General features: G+C 43.4%; 1 protein-coding gene across 1 annotated transcript in view; it reads left to right on the top strand.

The window, feature by feature from the left end:
* The first annotated feature begins 2,359 nt into the window (after positions 1-2,359).
* The window catches only part of Baz1b (bromodomain adjacent to zinc finger domain 1B), a 61,690-nt gene continuing 44,580 nt past the window's right edge, over positions 2,360-19,469 (top strand). The window contains exons 1-3 of the mRNA XM_028765899.1: positions 2,360-2,826; positions 11,582-11,698; positions 15,330-15,474. Of these exons, the coding sequence (XP_028621732.1) occupies positions 2,720-2,826; positions 11,582-11,698; positions 15,330-15,474 (369 nt within the window). The 5' untranslated portion in view covers positions 2,360-2,719. The remainder of the gene's footprint in view (positions 2,827-11,581; positions 11,699-15,329; positions 15,475-19,469) is intronic.

The raw sequence follows: 19,469 nt of genomic DNA, 5'->3' as shown, positions 1-19,469 counted from the left end.
CCTGGGATTGTGATCTCCATGGCCACCAAGTGTCAGATCCCCAGCTCTCCAGCTTTTGCTATTATTTTACTTTTCTCTGTGTGTGTGTGCCCGCGTGTGCATGAATTTATGTCTTGCCTGTGTGTTTGTGCCTTACATGTGTGCAGTGCCTAAGGAAACCAGAAGAGGGTGTCAGATTCCCTGGGATTGGATTTGCAGACTGTTGTGAGCCACCGTGTGGGCGCTGGGACTCAAACTCTAGTCCCCTGCAAGAGTAGCCAATATTCTTAATTTTGAGACATCTCTCCAGCCCCAACATTTTTATATCTATATCTATATGTCCTTCAATATAATTTTAATGTCCCATACATTTAAATTTATTATTATTTATTTTTGTTTTTTTTTCGAGACAGGGTTTCTTTGTGTAGCTCTGGCTGTCCTGGAACTCACTCTGTAGACTAGGCTAGCCTTGAACTCTCAAACTCAGAAATCTGCCTGCCTCTGCCTCCCAAGTGGTGGGATTAAAGGCGTGCGCCACCACCACCCGGCTAAATTTATTATTATTATTATTATTGGCTTTAGAGTCTCATTATGTAGTTTTTAATTATGTGAAGGGGGAGGGGGTGCGGTATGAAGGCATGTGCAGATCCCTTTAGAGTCCAGAAGAGGGCGCTGGACTTCCTTTGAGCTGGAGTTACAAGGAGTTGGGAGCCATCCCATGTGGGTGCTGGAATCCAACACAGGTCTTCTGCAAGGGCAGTATGACCTCAAGTCACCTCTCTAGGCCCATCTTCTTTAACAATACATTTATTTTTATTTTAAAGAATGTGTATGGGGGGGGTATGTTTACAGGGATGCAGGTGTTGGTATCTAGAGCCAGCTTGGCAAACCGGCTCCAAACTCAGGAATGTCACACATAGGTGACATCTGTTGCCATGACAACCCTGCATACCTTCTTGGAGCCCACTCTTCACACTCACCTGGGAACCGCCTAAGTCACAGCCTAGATAAAAGGTGAACCTTTCCCCACCTTCGACTCCTTTTTCCCTTGTCTTTCTCTCTCTCCCCTTTGTCCCCGATCTTCCCTAATGAAATCTCTACCACGTGGAACTGCTTTGGTCTGGTGTGGTCTATCCTGACATCAGCCACCACCATCCCAACACAACAACAGGTGATTTGTGAGCCTCCAATGCAAATGCTGTGAATCAGACCCAGAACCTCTTAATTATTAGCCTAACATACATCCTCTAACATAATTTTATTTACTTATTGGGATAGGGTCTTGCTATTCAGCCCAGGCTGGCCGGTAAGACTCTTTGTAGCCCAGGCTAGACACAAATTCACTAAGGATACTTCAGCTTCAAAAGCCTGCATCACTTAGTCGGCCTAGTGTGTATAATATGTGTGTGTGTGCGAAAACAGTCTTTTATATATGTACATACAAAAGAAACGTCTGTATTGTTCTTCCACTTACTTTTTTTTCCAAGATTTATTTTTAATTGTGTATGTGTGCATGCGTGGTGGGGGATGTTATGTGCACAGGAGTGCTGTTGCCTGAGGATGCAATGGGAACTAGAGTTGCAGCTACAGACAGGGTCGAGCTACCTGACGTGGGAGCTGGGACTCGAACTTGGGTCCTCTGAAAGAGTACAAGAGCTTAGCCCCTGAACCAGCTCTGCAACTCTTCCTCCACATATTTTTAAAGAAACTTCTACATTATCCTTCCCTGTAGTACTGAGAAACAGGCCGGCTGTCAATCTCCGTTTCTCAACCACAGTGATGACTGGTCGGGAAAGGTTGGGGTCCCATTCGCCCCGATGTGGAACTTCTGTTTGAAGAGGGCCTGAGTTACTTCCCGCCCAGTACAGCTCCACCCGCGCATCCCCGGGCGTGGCCGAGCGCGGCCCCTTTAAGAAGGGGGCGGAGCGCGAGTGGAAAGACAAAGCCCCTGGCCGCGCGCTCCCCCTCCCCCCTCCGGCGCACCACACGGACAGTGAGTGCCCGGATGTCGGTGTCGCCGTCGGTGACAGATGGCGCAATGTCTGTATCTATGACAGGGCTTTCTGCTCTGACCTCTTGAATCTTCCGCTTTTCGTTCTCCCCCTCCCACTCGCTGTCCCATTACTTTTTAAGTCCGCCACTGGAGGCCCGCATGCCAGTCACCGGCTCTTACATAACGTGACCTTTCACCTTTTCAGACTGCCCTCTGGTGCGCTGCAACTAAACTTCGTGGCTGGGGCCCAGGGGGCGGGACGTGACCGCGGAGCGGCAGCCTCTCTGAGCCAATGACTACGAATGCCGACCAGCCCTCCGCCTATCGGAGCATCCGCCCCAGGGCGCCACGGGGAAGCAAGTTAGTCTGTGCGCTGGCCCCGGCAGCGGGGGGAGGAAGGGAATCTCCCGCCATTTTTCAATAATTTCCTCCCGTGCCCGCTGGAGAGGAGTCGTGACTAGCGGCCGCCGCTGCGGAGATCGGCGTAAGGTGAAAGCCGCCGGAAGGAGCGAGGAGAATCTCTCCGTTTTTTCCCCTCGAGGCGTTCCCCTTGCTTTCATGGCTGTGGCGCGGTCCCGCCAGCTCTGAGGGAAGCCGGAGTTCGCGCCGCCCTCTCACCCCTCCCCTCCCCCATCGCCCCGGGAGCCAGGCGCTTCGCTCGCTCGTTCGCCCGGGGCTGCCGGGGCCTAGCGCTGCGCAGCGGAGCGGCCGAGCCTTCGGCGCTCCGTCCCTGCCGGCGCCGCCGCGATGGCGCCGCTGCTGGGCCGCAAGCCCTTTCCTCTGGTGAAACCGCTGCCCGGAGAGGAGCCGCTCTTCACCATCCCGCACACTCAAGAGGCCTTCCGCACCCGGGAGTATCCTTTTTCCGTGCGCGGTGTGGACGCTCGGCCGCGGCTGCGCAGGGCGAGGGATGGAGATGGCGAGATGCGAATGGGCCGCGCGCGGCTCGCGGGGCAGCTGTCACCGCACGGGGCCATCCGTGGGCCGTGCTGCCCGGGCCCGGCTTCGCCGGGCATGGGGTCTCCGCGGCGAGATCCATCCGGGCCCGTCTCCAGCCGTTCTTCCCGGAACCGCGCGCTTCCATCCTTTTCCCCTTACTTTGTCCCCCGGGCCTCGGTGATGATCGCAAAACCAATCCCCTCCTCCTCAACTTGGCTTCGGGCCCTAAGTGACTAGGGAGGGTAGCCGGGTTTCCTTTGCGCATTTTATTTCTCTCTTCTTTCATATAAATGAAACCGTCAAGTTAAGTTTTTGAAATTGTACCGGCGCAGCCGCGTGATCTGGCTTGTGCAAGCCTCCACTGCGTCTTGTCTGGGCTCTGTGGGAACACTGATGGAGCTTGTGGGTTTTGTTTTTCTCCTCCGGAGTGGACTTTAGGCCAGGGATGAATTGACAGAACTGTAAATCACAAAACCTGGCAGTAACTTCTTGCCCACTGAACGTGGGAAGGAGCAGAAAGGTGCATTGATGGTGCTGGTGGCCTTTTCTTTTCTAGAGAACACAGAAGTTTGACATTTAGAAGTTTCATTTTTCTGTCTTTTTTGCTTCATGTAGCACCGACTGGCCTCGAACTCGGCATGCAGTAGAGGCTGGACATTGCATTCCTGATCCACCTGCTTCCCCCTCCCCAGCTGGATGGCTTTTTCTTTTCGTTCTTTTCTATTTTTTTTTTTTAGGAACGTGCAACTAATGTTTTAAAATAGAAAGTCTGCATTTCCAATCATTACTTTAAGATTTCTTGACCAAGCATAGCTGTTAAAAGTTGTATTACTTTTTTTCCCCCGGGGTAGGGGAATATTGAAATGAATCTTTTAAGGCTTATTTTCTTTTTTTAAAGCTATGTTTCTTCACCAAACTTAACGTGTCCTGCAAGCTTTATCACCCCTTTCCTTTGAAAGACTAGATTTTGTTGTACTTTCTGCAGTACCTGTAAGAGCAGGAAGGATTCAGGTGAAGTATTGTTGGCCTTTGCTTCTTTTCCTGGTTTGTTTTTTTGTTGTTGTTTGATTTTTAATTGTCTTGTAACGTAGGTTGGTGTCTAACTTAGGAGTTGAAAGCTAAGCTGGCCTTGAATGTGCCCTTCTCCCAAGTGATGGGATTGCAGATCACCTGTTTAGCTTTAATAAAGTGTTTTGAATATTTAGGATAGATACTCTTACTCCCTTTCCCTTCCTCAATATTTGGGAGATTTAACATAGGGCCCTGGACTGTTAGTAAGCTCCATCTAGAGTCCTCTGAGTTTTTTGAGACAGGACATCGTTAAAATTCCTGAAGCTGGCTCTGAACTTACCATGTGGGTCAGGCAGGCCTTGAACTTTTGGTTCTCCTGCTTTATAGCCTCCCTAGTATCTGGGATTAATAGACCTCAGTACCAGCCAGTATAGATCTTCAGTCTTGTTAGCATCAGAAAGGCAGTGTCCACCTACAGAGAGACTTTTCCTCTTGACTTTGTCTGTATGGGTGTTGTGCTTGCCTGTGTCTATGGAGCACTTGTGTTCCTTGTGCCCTGCGAAGCCAGTTTGGATTGTGAGCTACCGAGGGGATGCTGGGGATTGAACCTAGGGTCTCTGCACTTAACCTCACTGTTGACTCTAGTTCTGGTAGGTATTTTTTTTCTTTCTTTCAGTAAGGTCTCACTGTGGCTCTGTCAAGCATGGACTCATTTTGTAGAGCAGATTGGCCTGAAACTCAAAGATTGGCCATTCCTTACCTCTTCTAAGTTCTGAGACTAAAGGCTTGCATCACCATGCCTGGCCTCCATGTAGGTGTTTTTGCATATCTATGCTTATAGCATTTCTGAGCTGAAAAAGTGTCTTAGAGGTGGTCCAGATTTCCTGTCTGCTTGCCAAGTGGGCCCAGGGGAATTGAAGTTGGTGTGTTAAAGGTCATGGACTCGAGTATAAATGATGAATGTTGGGATTACAATCCCGTGCTCTTTCAACGATGTCACTGAAAATAAATGAAGGGAAGGAGGAGGAATTGTGGTACTAGGGATGGAACCCAGGGCCTTGCATGTATCGTACATGCCTGGGCTGCAGTGTCTGACACTCGCCGTGTTTCCCTTGAGCTTTTGAGTCCTCCTTCAGCCTCGCAAGTGAAGGGTTTCTGGGTTCTAGGGTCAGTCTTGTGCCACCATGCCACACATCCTCCTTTGCTTTTAGCTGAAAACATTTTTTTTGTTTTGTTTTTCGAGACAGGGTTTCTCTGTGTTGCCCTGGCTGTCCTGGAACTCACTCTGTAGACCAGGCTGGCCTCAACTGAAAACATTTTTAAAGATTTGTGTATTTTATGGACATGAGTGTTTCACCTGCATGTATGTATATATGAACCTTCTGTGTGCCTATACATGGTTGCCAACATGTATTAGCTGAGAACTAAACCTAGAACCTCTGCAGTAACAGCAAGTGCTCTTAACTGTTGAGCTGTCTCTCCAGTAACCTCCCCCCACACTTTTATTGAAATATCAATCTACTTTGTGTCGGTTTGTGATGTAATTAGATAATATAAGATGTATTTAGTTCTATGAAGTACATTATTCTGAAGGTACCATAATTGGTTTTTAAAACAATTTCCATGACATCAGTAGAGTAAAAGTTTCTCCTGGGACTCTGACATAGTCTCCATACATGTCAGTTGTCTGTCTGTCTATCTGGTTATCTATCTGTCAAGGTGTCACTGTGGCCTTGTCCATAGTGGTCCACTATGGCTGGCCTAGTCCAGGCTGGCGCTAAACTCAGAGGTTTGCTTGCCTTGGCCTCCTGAGTGATAGGGTTAAAGTCTCGTCCTACCACACCCAGCTGCTGATTCTTTTTGAACTATTGATGGTCATACTAATATTATCAAAGGTGGATTTTGTTTTTTTCAGTTGGATTCTAGTGCAGTATAATAAGTACTTCATAAAAGAGATAAATTTCAAGTCTAACATACTGAGACATTTGAAAAATGGCCATAGCCAGCTAATTTAGAACTATTAACAAAAGCCTTGTTTGTTATTATTTACTGTCTGGGGTGGGTGGTGTGTGGTCATGTGTATGCTTTGGTGCGCATTGTGGCGCGTGCTAGGCAGGCACCGTCATAGTACTATTTCCCTATGTCTGCAGTCTTGCAGACATTTTCTCAATGAAAACTGGAACCTGAACCGTTTAAAATGGTATACACTTAATAAACATTCTTTTAGCATTTCCTATACCGGTATTTAGGACTTTTAAACAAAGGAATTCCTTTTTTAAAAAAATTATATTTAGAGAAAATTGCTCTCCTGGAAATTTCCAGAAGCAGGGAGCACGTTGAGGTGGTTTAGAGAGTTCTGGACCGTGTGGCTGGCTGGTTGGCATGTTATGAGGCTATTAATGGTTCCATAGAGGAAAGCAGATGTATGATTGAACAACAGCTGTATTAGAAGTATTACCACTCCACAATTTATATTTATGGTTATATTTTTAATAAGATTAATTTTCTGCTCATTTTGACTGCATATATAGTTACAACAAATTTTTCTATTTTAACTTAAGGCCGTGAGTGAGTCAGTGTGTTCTTGAAAGGTACCTTGTACATCTTCACTGAATTTACAGTGGAAGCTTCCTGGTGGTTTATGGCTGTAATCCCAGCATTCCAAAGCTAGTGCAGGAGGAGAGAGAACTTTAGGCCAGCCTGGCTACAAGGGAGACCCTGTCTCAAATACAAAAGGGCTGGACAGATGTTAAGAGCACTTAAGGTTCTACCAGAGAAACCCCAGATTACAGGCTCAAAACCTGTCAATCCAGCTCCGAGGGAACATGATGCCCTCTTCCGGCTTCTGTGGGTACTGCACATACATGGCATGCTTCATTCACAGGCTCCGGCATGCACAAAAATTTTTAATAAGTTTCATTTTATTTTGTGTATGTGAATACACTGTAGCTGTCTTCAGACACTAGAAGAGGGCATCAGATCCCATTACAGATGGTTGTGAGCCACCATGTGATTGCTGGGAATTGAACTCAGAACCTCTGGAAGAGCAGTCAGTGCTCTTTGTTGTTTTTGTTTGTTTGTTTGTTTTTTGTTTTTCGAGACAGGGTTTCTCTGTGTAGCTCTGGCTGTCCTGGAACTTACTCTGTAACTCAGAAATCCGCCTGCCTCTGCTTCCCAAGTGCTGGGATCAAAGGAGTGCGCCACCACTGCCCGGCTGCAGTCAGTGCTCTTAACTGCTGTGTCATCTCTCCAGCCCTCAAATTTTTTAATCTTAAAAAAAGAAAACTGGAAGTTTGAATTTAATAATTGTATGATTTCATTATCATAGATTATTAACTGTACTTTACCTTTGAACCTGTGGATATTTTCTGTAGGGATAGTACCACAGGCAAGACATCATTACTAGAATGACATTAATTGATTAGAATCATATTTGGTGTATATTTTTTGTTGTTGCTTTTAGATTTTATTTTATGAGTGTTTATGGACATAAATGTATGCATGGTACCCATGGAGATCAGAAGAAAGGGTTGAATCTCCTGGGACTGTAGTTACAGTTTCGAGCTGCCATGTGAGTGCTAGAAATTGAAACCAGGTTCTCCTTGAGAGCAACCAGTGCTCTTAACCGTTGAGCCATTTCTCCATCCCTGTTTGTTGTGAGACAGGGTCTCACAGTGTGGGCCAGGCTGGCCTTAAATTCACAGAGATCCATCTACCTCTGCCTCCCAAATGTTGGGACTAAAGATAAGTGCCGCCATGTCTAGCCCTCCACCCTGTTTTTTTCTTTTGTGTGTGTGTGTTTGTTTTTTGAGAACTCACAGAGATCCTCTGCCCCTGCCTCCCTAGTGATGGAATGAAAGGCATTTACCACCACTGACCCACCTGGAATTATGGTCTGGCTTATGAAATCTAGGCTGGCTTTTACTTGATTCTGATACAGTTACAACTGGCCTGGAGCTTTAGGCAGCACCTCCAGCTGTAGCCTCCTGGCTTGTGGACATGCAGGTGTGCATCACCATACCCAGCCAACAGTTTCTGATGTTTGGTCATAGTATGATCTGTTAAGTAAAACTGTTTTTTTTTTTTTTGTTTGTTTTTGTTTTTTGTTTTTTTTTTGTTTTTGTTTTCTTCGAGACAGGGTTTCTCTGTATAGTCCTGGCTGTCCTGGAACTCACTCTGTAGACCAGGCTGGACTTGAACCCAGAAATCCGACTGCCTCTGACTCCCAATTTCCTGCTTTTTTTAAAACTCATTTTTAGCCGGGCAGTGGTGACACACGCCTTTAATCCCAGCACTTGGGAGGCAGAGGCAGGCAGATTTCTGAGTTCGAGGCCAGCCTGGTCTACAGAGTGAGTTCCAGGACAGCCAGGGCTGCACAGAGAAACCCTGTCTCGAAAAAAAACAAAATAAACAACAAAAAAGCAGGAACTGGAGCAGCAGCAGCCTGGTGTAGATCCATGCTTTTGTTACGTGCATCAGTTGTCATGTGTGCTAAAGTTTAGAGACAACCGTCTTAGAAGCTTTGTAGTGTGTTCTCAGAACTCTCAGATGGTTTAGTGAGAGCCGTTATCTGTACAGTAAGTCTGATTCTAAACAGACTGATCAGAGCATGTTTGAAAAATTGGGTAGCTGTAAATAGAGTTAGCTTATGGTTCTGAGTAAATCTTTTTTTTTTTTTTTTTTAAGCCAGGGTTTCTCTAACCCCAGCTGTCCTGGAACTTGCTTTTAGGCCCAGCTAGCCTCAAACGCAAGAGATCTGTCTATCTCTGCTGGGATTAAAGGTGTGGGTCACCAATCCTGATTCTGAATAAATCTTTAAAAACTTAAAAAAAATTACTTTATCTGTGTTTTGCTAGCATGTCTGGTGCCCTCAGAGGCCAGAAGAGAATTGGTCAGATCCCAGGGAACTAGAGTTAAGCATGTTTGTGAGCCACTATGTAGGTGCTGGGAATAAAATCCAGATTATCTGGAAGAGCAGCAAGTGCTCTTAACCACTGAGTCATCTCTTCAGCTCCCAAAATTGTAGTTTTGGTGGGTTTCTTTTTCTTTATAGTCCATGCTGGTTTCAAACTTTGTGTGTGCCACAGGCTGGCTTTAAACTTGGTCCTGCTTCAACCTCCCATATATTGAGATTCCAAATGTATGACAATGCCCACTTGGTTTAATACAATAAATGATGCCAGATTACAGTTGTTAATTGGCGCTGTGATCCAAAGAGAGAAAAGATAGGATTAAAAAGCAAACCTGAGAGTTGGCACTATTAGAACTATAAGGATTATAGTTATGTTTGTTTGTGACAGGCCTCAGGAATGCTGGGATTACAAATGTGTACCACCATTCCCATCTTCAGTTGCATGTTTTGGTTTTTGAGTAACTAATGTGTATGGGGATTTTTCCTGCATGTATGTATGTGCACCACATGCATGTCTGGTTTCTGGATGTCAGGGCATCAGGTTTCCTGGAGCTCTACAGATGGTTGTGAATTTGAGTTCTGGGAACATCGGGTGCTCGTAACCACAGAGCTACCTCTCCAGCCCTTTTGGTTGTGCTGTTTAGTCTCCATATGCTGTTGGGCCACTTTTTTCAGACTGTCAGTGTCTTGCTCAGTGTTCTGTTACTGTAAAGACACCATGACCACAGTAGCACTTATTGAAGAGAAAGTATTTAATTGGTGCTTGCTTGTAGTCCGTTATTGTCCTGGTGGGGAACATGGCAGGAACAAGGTGGCATGCAGACAGAGTGATGGGTCTGCATCCAGATCTGCAGGCAACAGGAAGAGAGGACTCTGGAATTGGCTTGGGGTTTTGAAGCCCCAAAGCCCACCTCCTTGCCATATTTTATCCTACGAGTCTACACCTACCACCTACTCTTAATACATCTCAGGTAGCGTCAGGCACTAATGACCAAGCATCAAATGTATGAGCCTCTGGGGCCATTCTCTTAAACTGCCACAGTCAGGTACTTTTGAAAGAAACAAGCCTTATTAGGTTGAAGAGAATAAAGGAACATATTGTGATAAGGAGAATAGTTCTTAGAGTCAAGAAAAGTAAATGCATAATGATACAGTCAAGGACTTCAGGTATAGGTTGCTTAACCTTTAGAGAATTGCTTTGACATTTTGTCTCAATTACATGTACAGCAGTTGCTGAAACAGAAGAACCTCAATTGACATTTTCTGTGAGTGGTTACTTGGTTACTTGTAGTGAGTGACTTCTGGTTACCTAAAATCTAGAACAGAATTGAGAGGCTGCTGACTCAATATCCTTTATCAGGTTCCCCCATGCCCCACCCCCACGCTTTTTGTTTGTTTTTTGAGGCAGGATTTCATTTAGCCCAAGCTGGTCTTAAACTCCTTGAGTAACTGAGGATGACCTGGACCTCCTGATCTTCCTGCCCCTGCCTCCTGGGTTCTGGGATTACAGGTGAGTGCCACTACTGGCTTTAAATATTTTGAGCTAAGATGAAACATGTTGTGTGGAACATACTGGGGTTGGCAGCTGACTCTAGTTGCAGCTCCGTTTGCTTTCTTGTATAGCATCTGTTACTGTTGGTATACAGAAGTAAACTAGTTACTTGCTATTTGAATTTGAGTCTGCCTGACTGATAGTAGTGCGTTCCAGTTGGGACGATAGGAGTTTGCCATAGTAAGGCACTATTTTATCTCACTCCCATCTCACTCAGAAAGACTGAACAACTAGTTAATGGTTTTGTGAGTTTGGTGTTTTCAGAGCCAACATGAAGACTGGAATAAATAGTATATCAAAGCTATGTCTTAAGTTAGGTGTTCATGCAGTTGACTTACTTACTTTGAATTGTGATACTGGAATTGAACTGATAGTCTAGTGCATACTTAGCCAGATGCCCTACCACTGACTGACAGTCCAGCTTGGAATTTGTTTTTCAAGACTTAGGAACATTTGTTTCCAAGGTAGATAGAAAGGCTGGTGGTAATGAATCACAAGTCTGTATTTATCTCAAACTCTGGGATGTGGTCATTTTATCTTACTGTAGACTGATTTTTAAAAATCAGTTTTTGCGTTTCTTTATCTCATCTTGCATGTCTAAATGAATGGTCTGCATGGGGGTGTGTGTACGTGTGCACTACATTAGTGCCTGGTGTCTGAGGAGGTTCAAAGGAGGTACTGAATCTCCTGGAATTGGTGTTACAGATGGTTGTGAGTTACCATGAGGGTGCTGGGAACCTAATCTGGGTTCTTTGGAAGAGCAGCAAGTGCTCGTAACTGATGAGCTGTCTCTCCTGAGCCCCCGTGGAATGATTCTTAAACTATCTGACTATCTAAGTTGTGTTACAGTTTCACTAAATCTTACGTCCTTATTCCTGCTGGGTATGGTGGTGCCTACTTTTAATCCCAAGGGCAGGTAGATCTCTGTGAGTTTGAGGCCAGTGTGGTCTACAGAGTTCCAGGACTACAAAGAGAAACCGGGTCTTGAAAAACAACAACAAAAATGACCAGTTATTATCTCTCATTCTTCAGTTATGATCATACTGTGGATTTATGACTAAATAGACTTCATTCTTATTTTTTCTTCTACCTTAAAGAAAGGATACGTGAGCTTTTTTTATTTGCACGTCTTTTCTGAGTGTGTGTTGGGTGTCTTTATTGCTTGAATGTTGTTTTCCTGAGCCATTACTGACAGAGAGTATGAAGCCCGCCTGGAAAGATACAGTGAACGCATTTGGACATGTAAGAGCACAGGAAGCAGTCAGCTAACACACAAGGAGGCCTGGGAAGAGGAACAGGAAGTTGCTGAACTGTGAGTAGCAGAAGCCTTGCCCTTTGGCACCATCCTTACTGTCAGGGAAGTTAGGTGGGGATAATACCCCTAAGGTAGTGTTTGTGTTTAAATGCTTGGGACTTGAATAGAATACTCTGTTAGTGTGCTATGCTCGGAGTGCTCATTGGTTAGTAGCATTTTGCTGGTGTTTATGTATGTGTACTTACATATATAAATGTATGAGTATGGATATTTTACTAAGCCTTTGGGTGGTTTTGTTTTTCTTTTCTTTTTATCTTATAAATATTTTGAAGGTATAATTCTAAGTAAAGGACTGATACGATCTAGAAGTAAGGCAGCAAAAAGCAGACTAAACCTGTATTGGCCAGAGGTTCTACAAAATACATGATTTGGTAATTAAGAGTGTTAAAAGTATAGCCAGACAGTGGTGGCTCACACTTTTAATCCCAGCACTTGGGAGGCAGAGGCAGGCAGATTTCCGAGTTCGAGGCCAGCCTGGTCTACAGAGTGAGTTCCAGGACAGCCAGGGCTACACAGAGAAACCCTGTCCAAAAAAAAAAAAATGTTAGAAGTAATAGGATTATTGAAAAAGAAAGAAAGGGTCTGAAGAACTGGCTCAGTGTTAAGAGGACTTTTTGCTCTTACAGAGCACTTGGGTTCAGCTCCCAGCTCTCACATGGTAGCTCACGGCCATCCATAACTCCAGTTCCAAGGGTTTGATGTCTTCTTCTGACCTACTAGGGCATATGGTATGCATTTGACACACATACATTCATGTAGGCAACACACAACATGTAAAAGAAAATCTTAAAAACTTTTTAAAAAGTTAGGGAGGGGGCCGGGCAGTGGTGGCACACGCCTTTAACCCCAGCACTTGGGAGGCAGAGGCAGGTGGATTTCTGAGTTCGAGGCCAGCCTGGTCTACAGAGTGAGTTCCAGGACAGCCAGGGCTATGCAGAGAAACCCTGTCTCGAAAAACCAAAAAAAAAAAAAAAGTTAGGGAGGGGGCTGGAGAGATGGCTCCGTGGTTAAGCGTGGTTAAGAGCACTGACTGCACTTCTAGAGGTCCTGAATTCAAATCCCAGCAACCACATGGTGGCTCACAACCATCTGTAATGAGATCTGATGCTTCTTCTGGTATGTCTGAAGACAGCTCTAGTGTATTCATAATAAATAAAAAAATTTAAAAAAAGTAAATCTTTAAAAAAAGTTAGGGAGGTTTTTAAATTTTTAGGCAAGGTAGAAATCTTTTTCTGATTATTGAAGTAATTCTGGGAATGTGGTTCAGGTATCACACTTGCCTAGAATTGCTAAGAAAAAGTAGTGTCCAACTTTATTTTTAAAAGGTACATGAGAATCAGAACTCTGCTATTCAGCCTCTCCGAGTGAGGTTTAAAAACTTGACTGACTTGATAGAATTAATAGAAAGAGATTGAATTCCTAGGGTCCAGGAAAAAACTTAATGGAGTTAAAGAAGTCTGAGGACATCTTGGGAAGATGGTTAAGCTGGGAAGGGAGGTCAGTCTATGGGAAGAATACAAAGGTAATTGACTACTTACTTACCTTAACCCAGACTAGAGGTTCAGTAGTCAGTTAGAGAACTATAGGTAGCCATGCATAGCACAGAATAAAACAAGACAATACAAAACCTAACACGAGGCTGGGGTGCAGCTCTTTGGTGGAAGACTTGCTTGACGTGCCCCTGGGTTCAGCCTCTAGTAGTTCAAAGCACATGTAACACTGTTGTTTCTAGTTGAAATTGCATGTCTAGTCCACTTAGTTTTTACTTTCTGTTAAAGGAATTCAACTATAAGTATCTTTGCATATATAATAGTTTTGATAAGTGTTTTCCAGTTACCTTTTTTTAAGATTAATTTTATTTTCTGTGTACAGGTGTTAAGTCTGCATGTATGTGTGTACAGTGCCCTCAGAAGCTAGAATCCTCTTGAACTGGAGTTCTAGATGTTTATGAGCTGCCATATTGGTGCTAGGAATTGAACCTGGGTCCTCTAGAAGAGCAGCCAATGCTCTTAACCACTGAGCCATCTCTCCAGCCCCCCATTTGCTTTTCAAAAGGATTGGAACAGATTACTCACTGGTGTCTGAGGACCACTGCCATCCTTGGTGTGATAATTAAAAGTACTGTTTGCAGCCGGGCAGTGGTGGCACATGCCTTTGATCTCAGCACTTGGGAGGCAGAGGCAGGTGGATTTCTGAGTTCGAGGCCAGCCTGGTCTACAGAGTGAGTTCCAGGACAGCCAGGGATACACAGAGAAACCCTGTCTCGAAAAACAAACAAAAAAGGTACTTTTTGCTAAATAAGAATAAGTAAGCAAAGGAATTCTTATTTAAACTCTTACTTTTTGAGGGCTTTAGATTCAAGTCAGGAATTGAACAGGTAACCTTTCCTGAAGCTTTTGTCTGTAAAATAAAAATGCCAGACATCAAAAAAAAAAATGCCGGACATCTCACAGGATGTTGTGAGAAGTGATTGAATGCATTTCACACATACATAATCAAGGGATAGGAAGAAATTTGCACTTGGAAAGAAGTGTACTACAAAAGCAAAGTAATGGGGCCTGGCAGGACACACCTTTAATTCCAGCTCTCCAGGAGGCAGAGCAGACAGTTCTGAGTTCAGTGCCCATCAGGTCCACATAGAGTTCCAGCACATTGAGACCCTGAAAAACAAATGAATAGGGGAATGTTGAACTTGCTAGTAGTATGCCTGTTAATGTCATTTATGAGTGAGAAAACTAAGCTGGACGGATTAATCTCACAAGTGTTTAAGAGTTTTTAGTTTGTTTTCTTCTGTAAGCTGATGGGTCTTTCCCTGCCATCCCCTCCTGTTTATCCCTCCCTTCTTCCCACACTGGCCTAGAGCTGAGAGATCTGCCACCTGGACTGGTTTGTTTTGTTTTTGTTTTGTTTGTTGTTTTGCTTGTGAACTACCACGCCCTGGTAGCTGCAGTTTTTTATTTTTTATTATTTTGCTCTTTTATTTTTTAAAGATGTGTTTATTTTATGTATGTGAGTACACTGTCGCTGTCTTCAGACTCAACAGAAGAGGGTATCGGATCCCATTACAGATGGCTGTGAGCCACCATGTGATTGCTGGGAATTGAACTCAGGACCTCTGGAAGAGCTGAGCCATCACTCTAGCCTCTATTTTATTTTTTAAGATGTGTTTATTTTATGCATATGAGTATTTTGCCTGCATGTATGTATGCACACCACATGCTTGCTTGGCATAGAAAACGGTCAGAAGAAGGCATCAGATTCCTTGGAACTGGAGTTCAGACAGTTGTGAGTTCTTATGTGAGTGCTGGAAACTGAATGTGGGTCCTAAGGACAGCAAATGCTCTTAACTGCTGAGCCCTCTCTCCAGCCCCACTTTGGGCTTTTTAACCTTCCTTTATTTTCCAGTGCTCTGTGGGTATTTGCTGAAGAAAGTTTCTTTTTTTGCAGGAGGGGGGGAAAACACATTGTATGAAATGTTCAAGTAATAATTTTTTTAAAGAAAATATTTGTTTCGCTGTTACCCTAAAATTGCTCTAAAAAATTTTTTTTTTAAGTTTGAATTGAAATCTCTTGGTAAAGGCTTTTGTTTATTTTGTTATTTCTTTGCTAACTGTTGACATTTATTTAGTTTGAAGGAAGAGTTCCCTAACTGGTATGAGAAGCTTGTTCTGGAAATGGTTCACCATAACACGGCCTCCTTAGAGAAGCTTGTAGATTCTGCCTGGTTAGAAATCATGACCAAATATGCCGTGGGAGAGGAGTGTGACTTTGAGGTAAGTGTCTGGATTCTTGTTTGTTTGAGACACGGTTTCTTTGTATAGTCCTGGCTGTCCAGGAACTGTTCGCTATAGACCAGGCTGGCCTCAAACTCAGAGATCTACCTGCCTGCTGGGATTAAAGGTATGTACCACCACCACCTGGCTTGTTTTTTTTTTTTTGTTTGTTTGTTTGTTTTGTTTTTTGTTTTTTGTTTTTTTTTTAAAGACTAGGCCTCACTGCCTAGCTCTGCCTGGCCTGGAACTTCGTATGTGGTCCAGCTAAAGTTAACATGATTTATTTGCCTGCCTCTGCTGGGATTGAAAGTATATACTACCATGTCCGGCTGAAGCTATTGTTCTTTAAAAATGCCTGTATGTTTGGGATAACAGAGTCACTTTACATGAGGCAAAAGAATCTGAAGAGAAATAATACTGTAACATGTCCAGGTATTCATGTTGACATGTATTAGAGATAAGAAAATACCTGATTAGCACTGGTTACTACTTTTCACTTTTGTCTGAGTAAAGAAAATGCATTGTTTCTTAAGTTCATAACTTTAAAGTTGGGTGGGCCCCCCCCATCTCCTTATTTTTTTTTTCTGAGGCAGTTTCTCTGTGTAGCCCTGGCTGTCCTTGAACTTACTCTGTAGACCAGACTGGCCTTGAACTCAGATCCACTTGCCTCCACCTACCTGCTCGGGGCCTGTCATGCTCACGGAGCCTCCGTCACGTCCTTAGACTCCCTGTTGCATCTTGGTTCTGAAATTGTTAACTGTACTTGGAGTGAGGAAATACGTTTTAGAGAATTTTATTTTATTAATTTGTTGTTGTTGTTGTTTTGACTTAAGATGTTGGTATTTAAAACAGTTTTTCATTATATTCATGTACATACATATTGATCCTTATATCTGTATGCTCACTTCTGTACCACATGTGGTACATGTGTGGAGGTTAGAGAACAACCAGTGGGAGTTGGTTCTTAACTTCCAGCATATGGGAATTGAACTCACTTTGCCAGGTTTATTGGCACGTGCCTTAATCTGCTCAGCCATCTTGCCAGCCTGAACATAAATCTATTTAGGAGAAGTGAGAAAGAACTTCAGTGAGTGGAAGTGGCTCCAAAGGGAGGACTATCCAGGAAATGCTCTTCTAAGTAGGAGAATAAAATGTTTCCAGAAACAAGAATAAAGCAACCCCTTATCTTTGCAAGCTATTACCTAGACGTCTTTTAATGGCTACCTCTTTGCAAACTAAGAATGTGATTGTTAGGATGTTTTAAGTGTCAGGCTATCTTGCTCAGGGGTAGAATGTACTATAGTATAAGTAGTGAGATCAACATTCAGTTCATGTGTCTCTCTGCTACCTCACTCTGCTTCCACTTTATTTTACTGATGTGTTTAATGAATTTACCCTTGTTCTGTGTATTCTATATTTTTCATTTGTAATGTCTTAGATTATCAGTGGTTTTGTTTATTGGTTGGTTGGCTTGTTTTGATCTTTGGAGATTCTCACTCTATGCTAGGCCAGTGTTAAACTCTTAAGCCATTTTCTTGCCTCTGTCTCTTGTTGTTGTTGTTGTTGTTGTTGTTGCTAGGACAGGGTCTCTTTACATTCCCCTGCCTGTTTTAGAACTCACTCTGTAGAACAGGCTGGCTTCTAACTCAAAGAGATCGGCCTATGTGAACCACACACCTCTGCCTTTAAGTGCTGTGATTACATGCTGTATAAATCTAGTTTATTAGTGAGTTTTAGTCACATACTTGGTATCAGTTACATAAAAAAAAAACAAATGGAGGACTTGAATGGTGTAATTGAAGCAACACTTCACAAGGAGAAGTCCTGGTTGCTATGAGCAGAAGGGATATTGTCATTTCTACACAAAGGGAAGGCAGTGGGTCTAAAACGTAGGAAGAATAGTTATAGTTATTAGAATAATTTAATGATCTGATCTAGCTAACTTGCTTGGGATTTGTTCAGGGAAATATATCAGAAATAACCCCATCTCAGTTCTCCCATGTCTGATTACTGTGTGCTTCCTGTGGCCTCACCTCATCAAGATCTGGAGGGCACAGAAACCCAAAATAGTTAGCCTTTGTAGACATGAACGTGGCAGAGAAGAAAGACTAGAATTAAAAGCAAAAGGAAGAAGACCAAAACATAACAAAAGTAACAAAAGGAAAGCACTGGGCATATCTGCAGAATGGCGAAGGATTGCAGATGTACTTCAGCTATAGCTGTGTGCTTAGAGTCTGCTGGTGAGGGGCTGCAAAATCCTTGCCCAGCATGAGCAAGGCCTGAGACTCCATCCCTAGCACTGAAAATAAAATACTCAGAGTAAGAAAATAAAGATAGAACAATACAATTTGAGGCAAGGGATGGGAATGTATATGTCCCAAACCATGAAAAGATGTGTAAACTCATTTGTACTTCAGGAATCAAATCAAAACCACAGTTAGCACGTAAGGTTAGTAAATACCAGCCAGGCGGTGGTGGCGCACGCCTTTAATCCCAGCACTCGGGAGGCAGAGGCAGGTGGATTTCTGAGTTCGAGGCCAGCCTGGTCTACAGAGTGAGTTCCAGGACAGCCAGGGCTACACAGAGAAACCCTGTCTCAAAAAACAAAACAAAACAAAACAGATTAGTAAATGTGAGAGTGAGAGGCACTGCCAAAGTTTGGTAAGAAAATGGAACTGCTCGTTCTTGTTTATTCTTTTCCCTGTTGCTGTACTGTTTGTGGCACTCTACCGTACACATGCTAGGCAGGCACATTACCTCTGAGCTATATTGCCAGTGTTTACTCACCACCTACGGTACTGTGAATGCCATAGCTCTTTTGGTGAATGCTTTGGAATTGCTAATACAGTTGAATATGCATGTACCCTTGACCAGGCTTTCATTTTTGGACATTTATCCTCGTAATATTACCCCAGGATACTTGTGTAAGAACTCTTAGTTTTTTTTTTTTTTTCTTTTTTACTCTTAGTATTTTTTAATAATAGTCCAAAGAGGAAATAACCTAAGGACCTATCAGTAGTTGAATGAATAAATTGTTAAGGCCTTGAATACTCAATAGAAAAAAGAAATGTAAGATTAAAAGAAGGTAGTCACAAAATAATAGTCTTCATTCCATTTACTGAAGTCAAAACAAAATAATACAATGGTTGTCAGTCTCTGAGGTAGAGAGTGGGTTACTTTAAGGCCTGTTAAAGTCACACTTCTGTATATATGTGGTGAGGAGGAGTGCGTGTGCTGTGCTGTTCCCCCTTGTTTTGTTTGTTTGTTTGATTTTTGGTTTTGTTTTTGTTTTTTTTGAGACAGGGTATGATTTAGTTTAGACTGGCCTCAAATATTGTGTAGTCAAGGGTGGCCTTTAACTCTTCATCTTCCTCTGTATTTCCCATGTGCTAGGATTACAGGTATGTGCTGATATGCTTATTGTCTTGTGTGTGATTAAAACATAGTGTGTATGGTGATGTAGGTGCCATAGTGTTTGTCTTAATTCTATAATTGCTCAGCCTAAGTACTTGGTTTGTGTGCGTGCATTTAAGATTTTTTTAATTATGTATGTGGGTATGTGAATGAGTACAGGTATCCATAGATGTTAGAGGTGTCTAATCCCCCTTGAGCTGGACTCATAGGTGGTTGTGAATGATTCCCAGATCCCCAGTGGTCTTTAACCACTGAGCGCAGGTGTTTGTGTGTGTCCCAGTTCCTCTTTCTGTGTCTTTTTGAGGCTGGATTTTACTGTAGCACAGGCTGTTCTGGAAATCCACAGGACTAGGCTTGCCTTTCCCTTACGTCATTCCTCCTGTCTCTTTCTCTAGAGTTCTGGGGTTACAGTCATGCCGCTGAGCTCAGCCAGTTTAGTTTCTGTGGTAAGACCGATAGTGCAGTACACTAACATTCAAAAGTATACCCAGACGACTGATTAGTAAATCACTGGTAGGTAATTAAGTGGAGAAAGAAGTCCTTTAGCATATTGGTTCTGTAACAACTGGATATTTTATTTT

The sequence above is a fragment of the Grammomys surdaster genome, unplaced genomic scaffold, assembly GCF_004785775.1.
Source record: "Grammomys surdaster isolate TR1022 unplaced genomic scaffold, NIH_TR_1.0 166, whole genome shotgun sequence".
Classification (NCBI taxonomy): Eukaryota; Metazoa; Chordata; class Mammalia; order Rodentia; family Muridae; genus Grammomys; species Grammomys surdaster.
The sequence above is the reverse complement of the archived record's forward strand: the minus strand, read 5'-3'. Positions and strand labels throughout refer to the sequence as shown.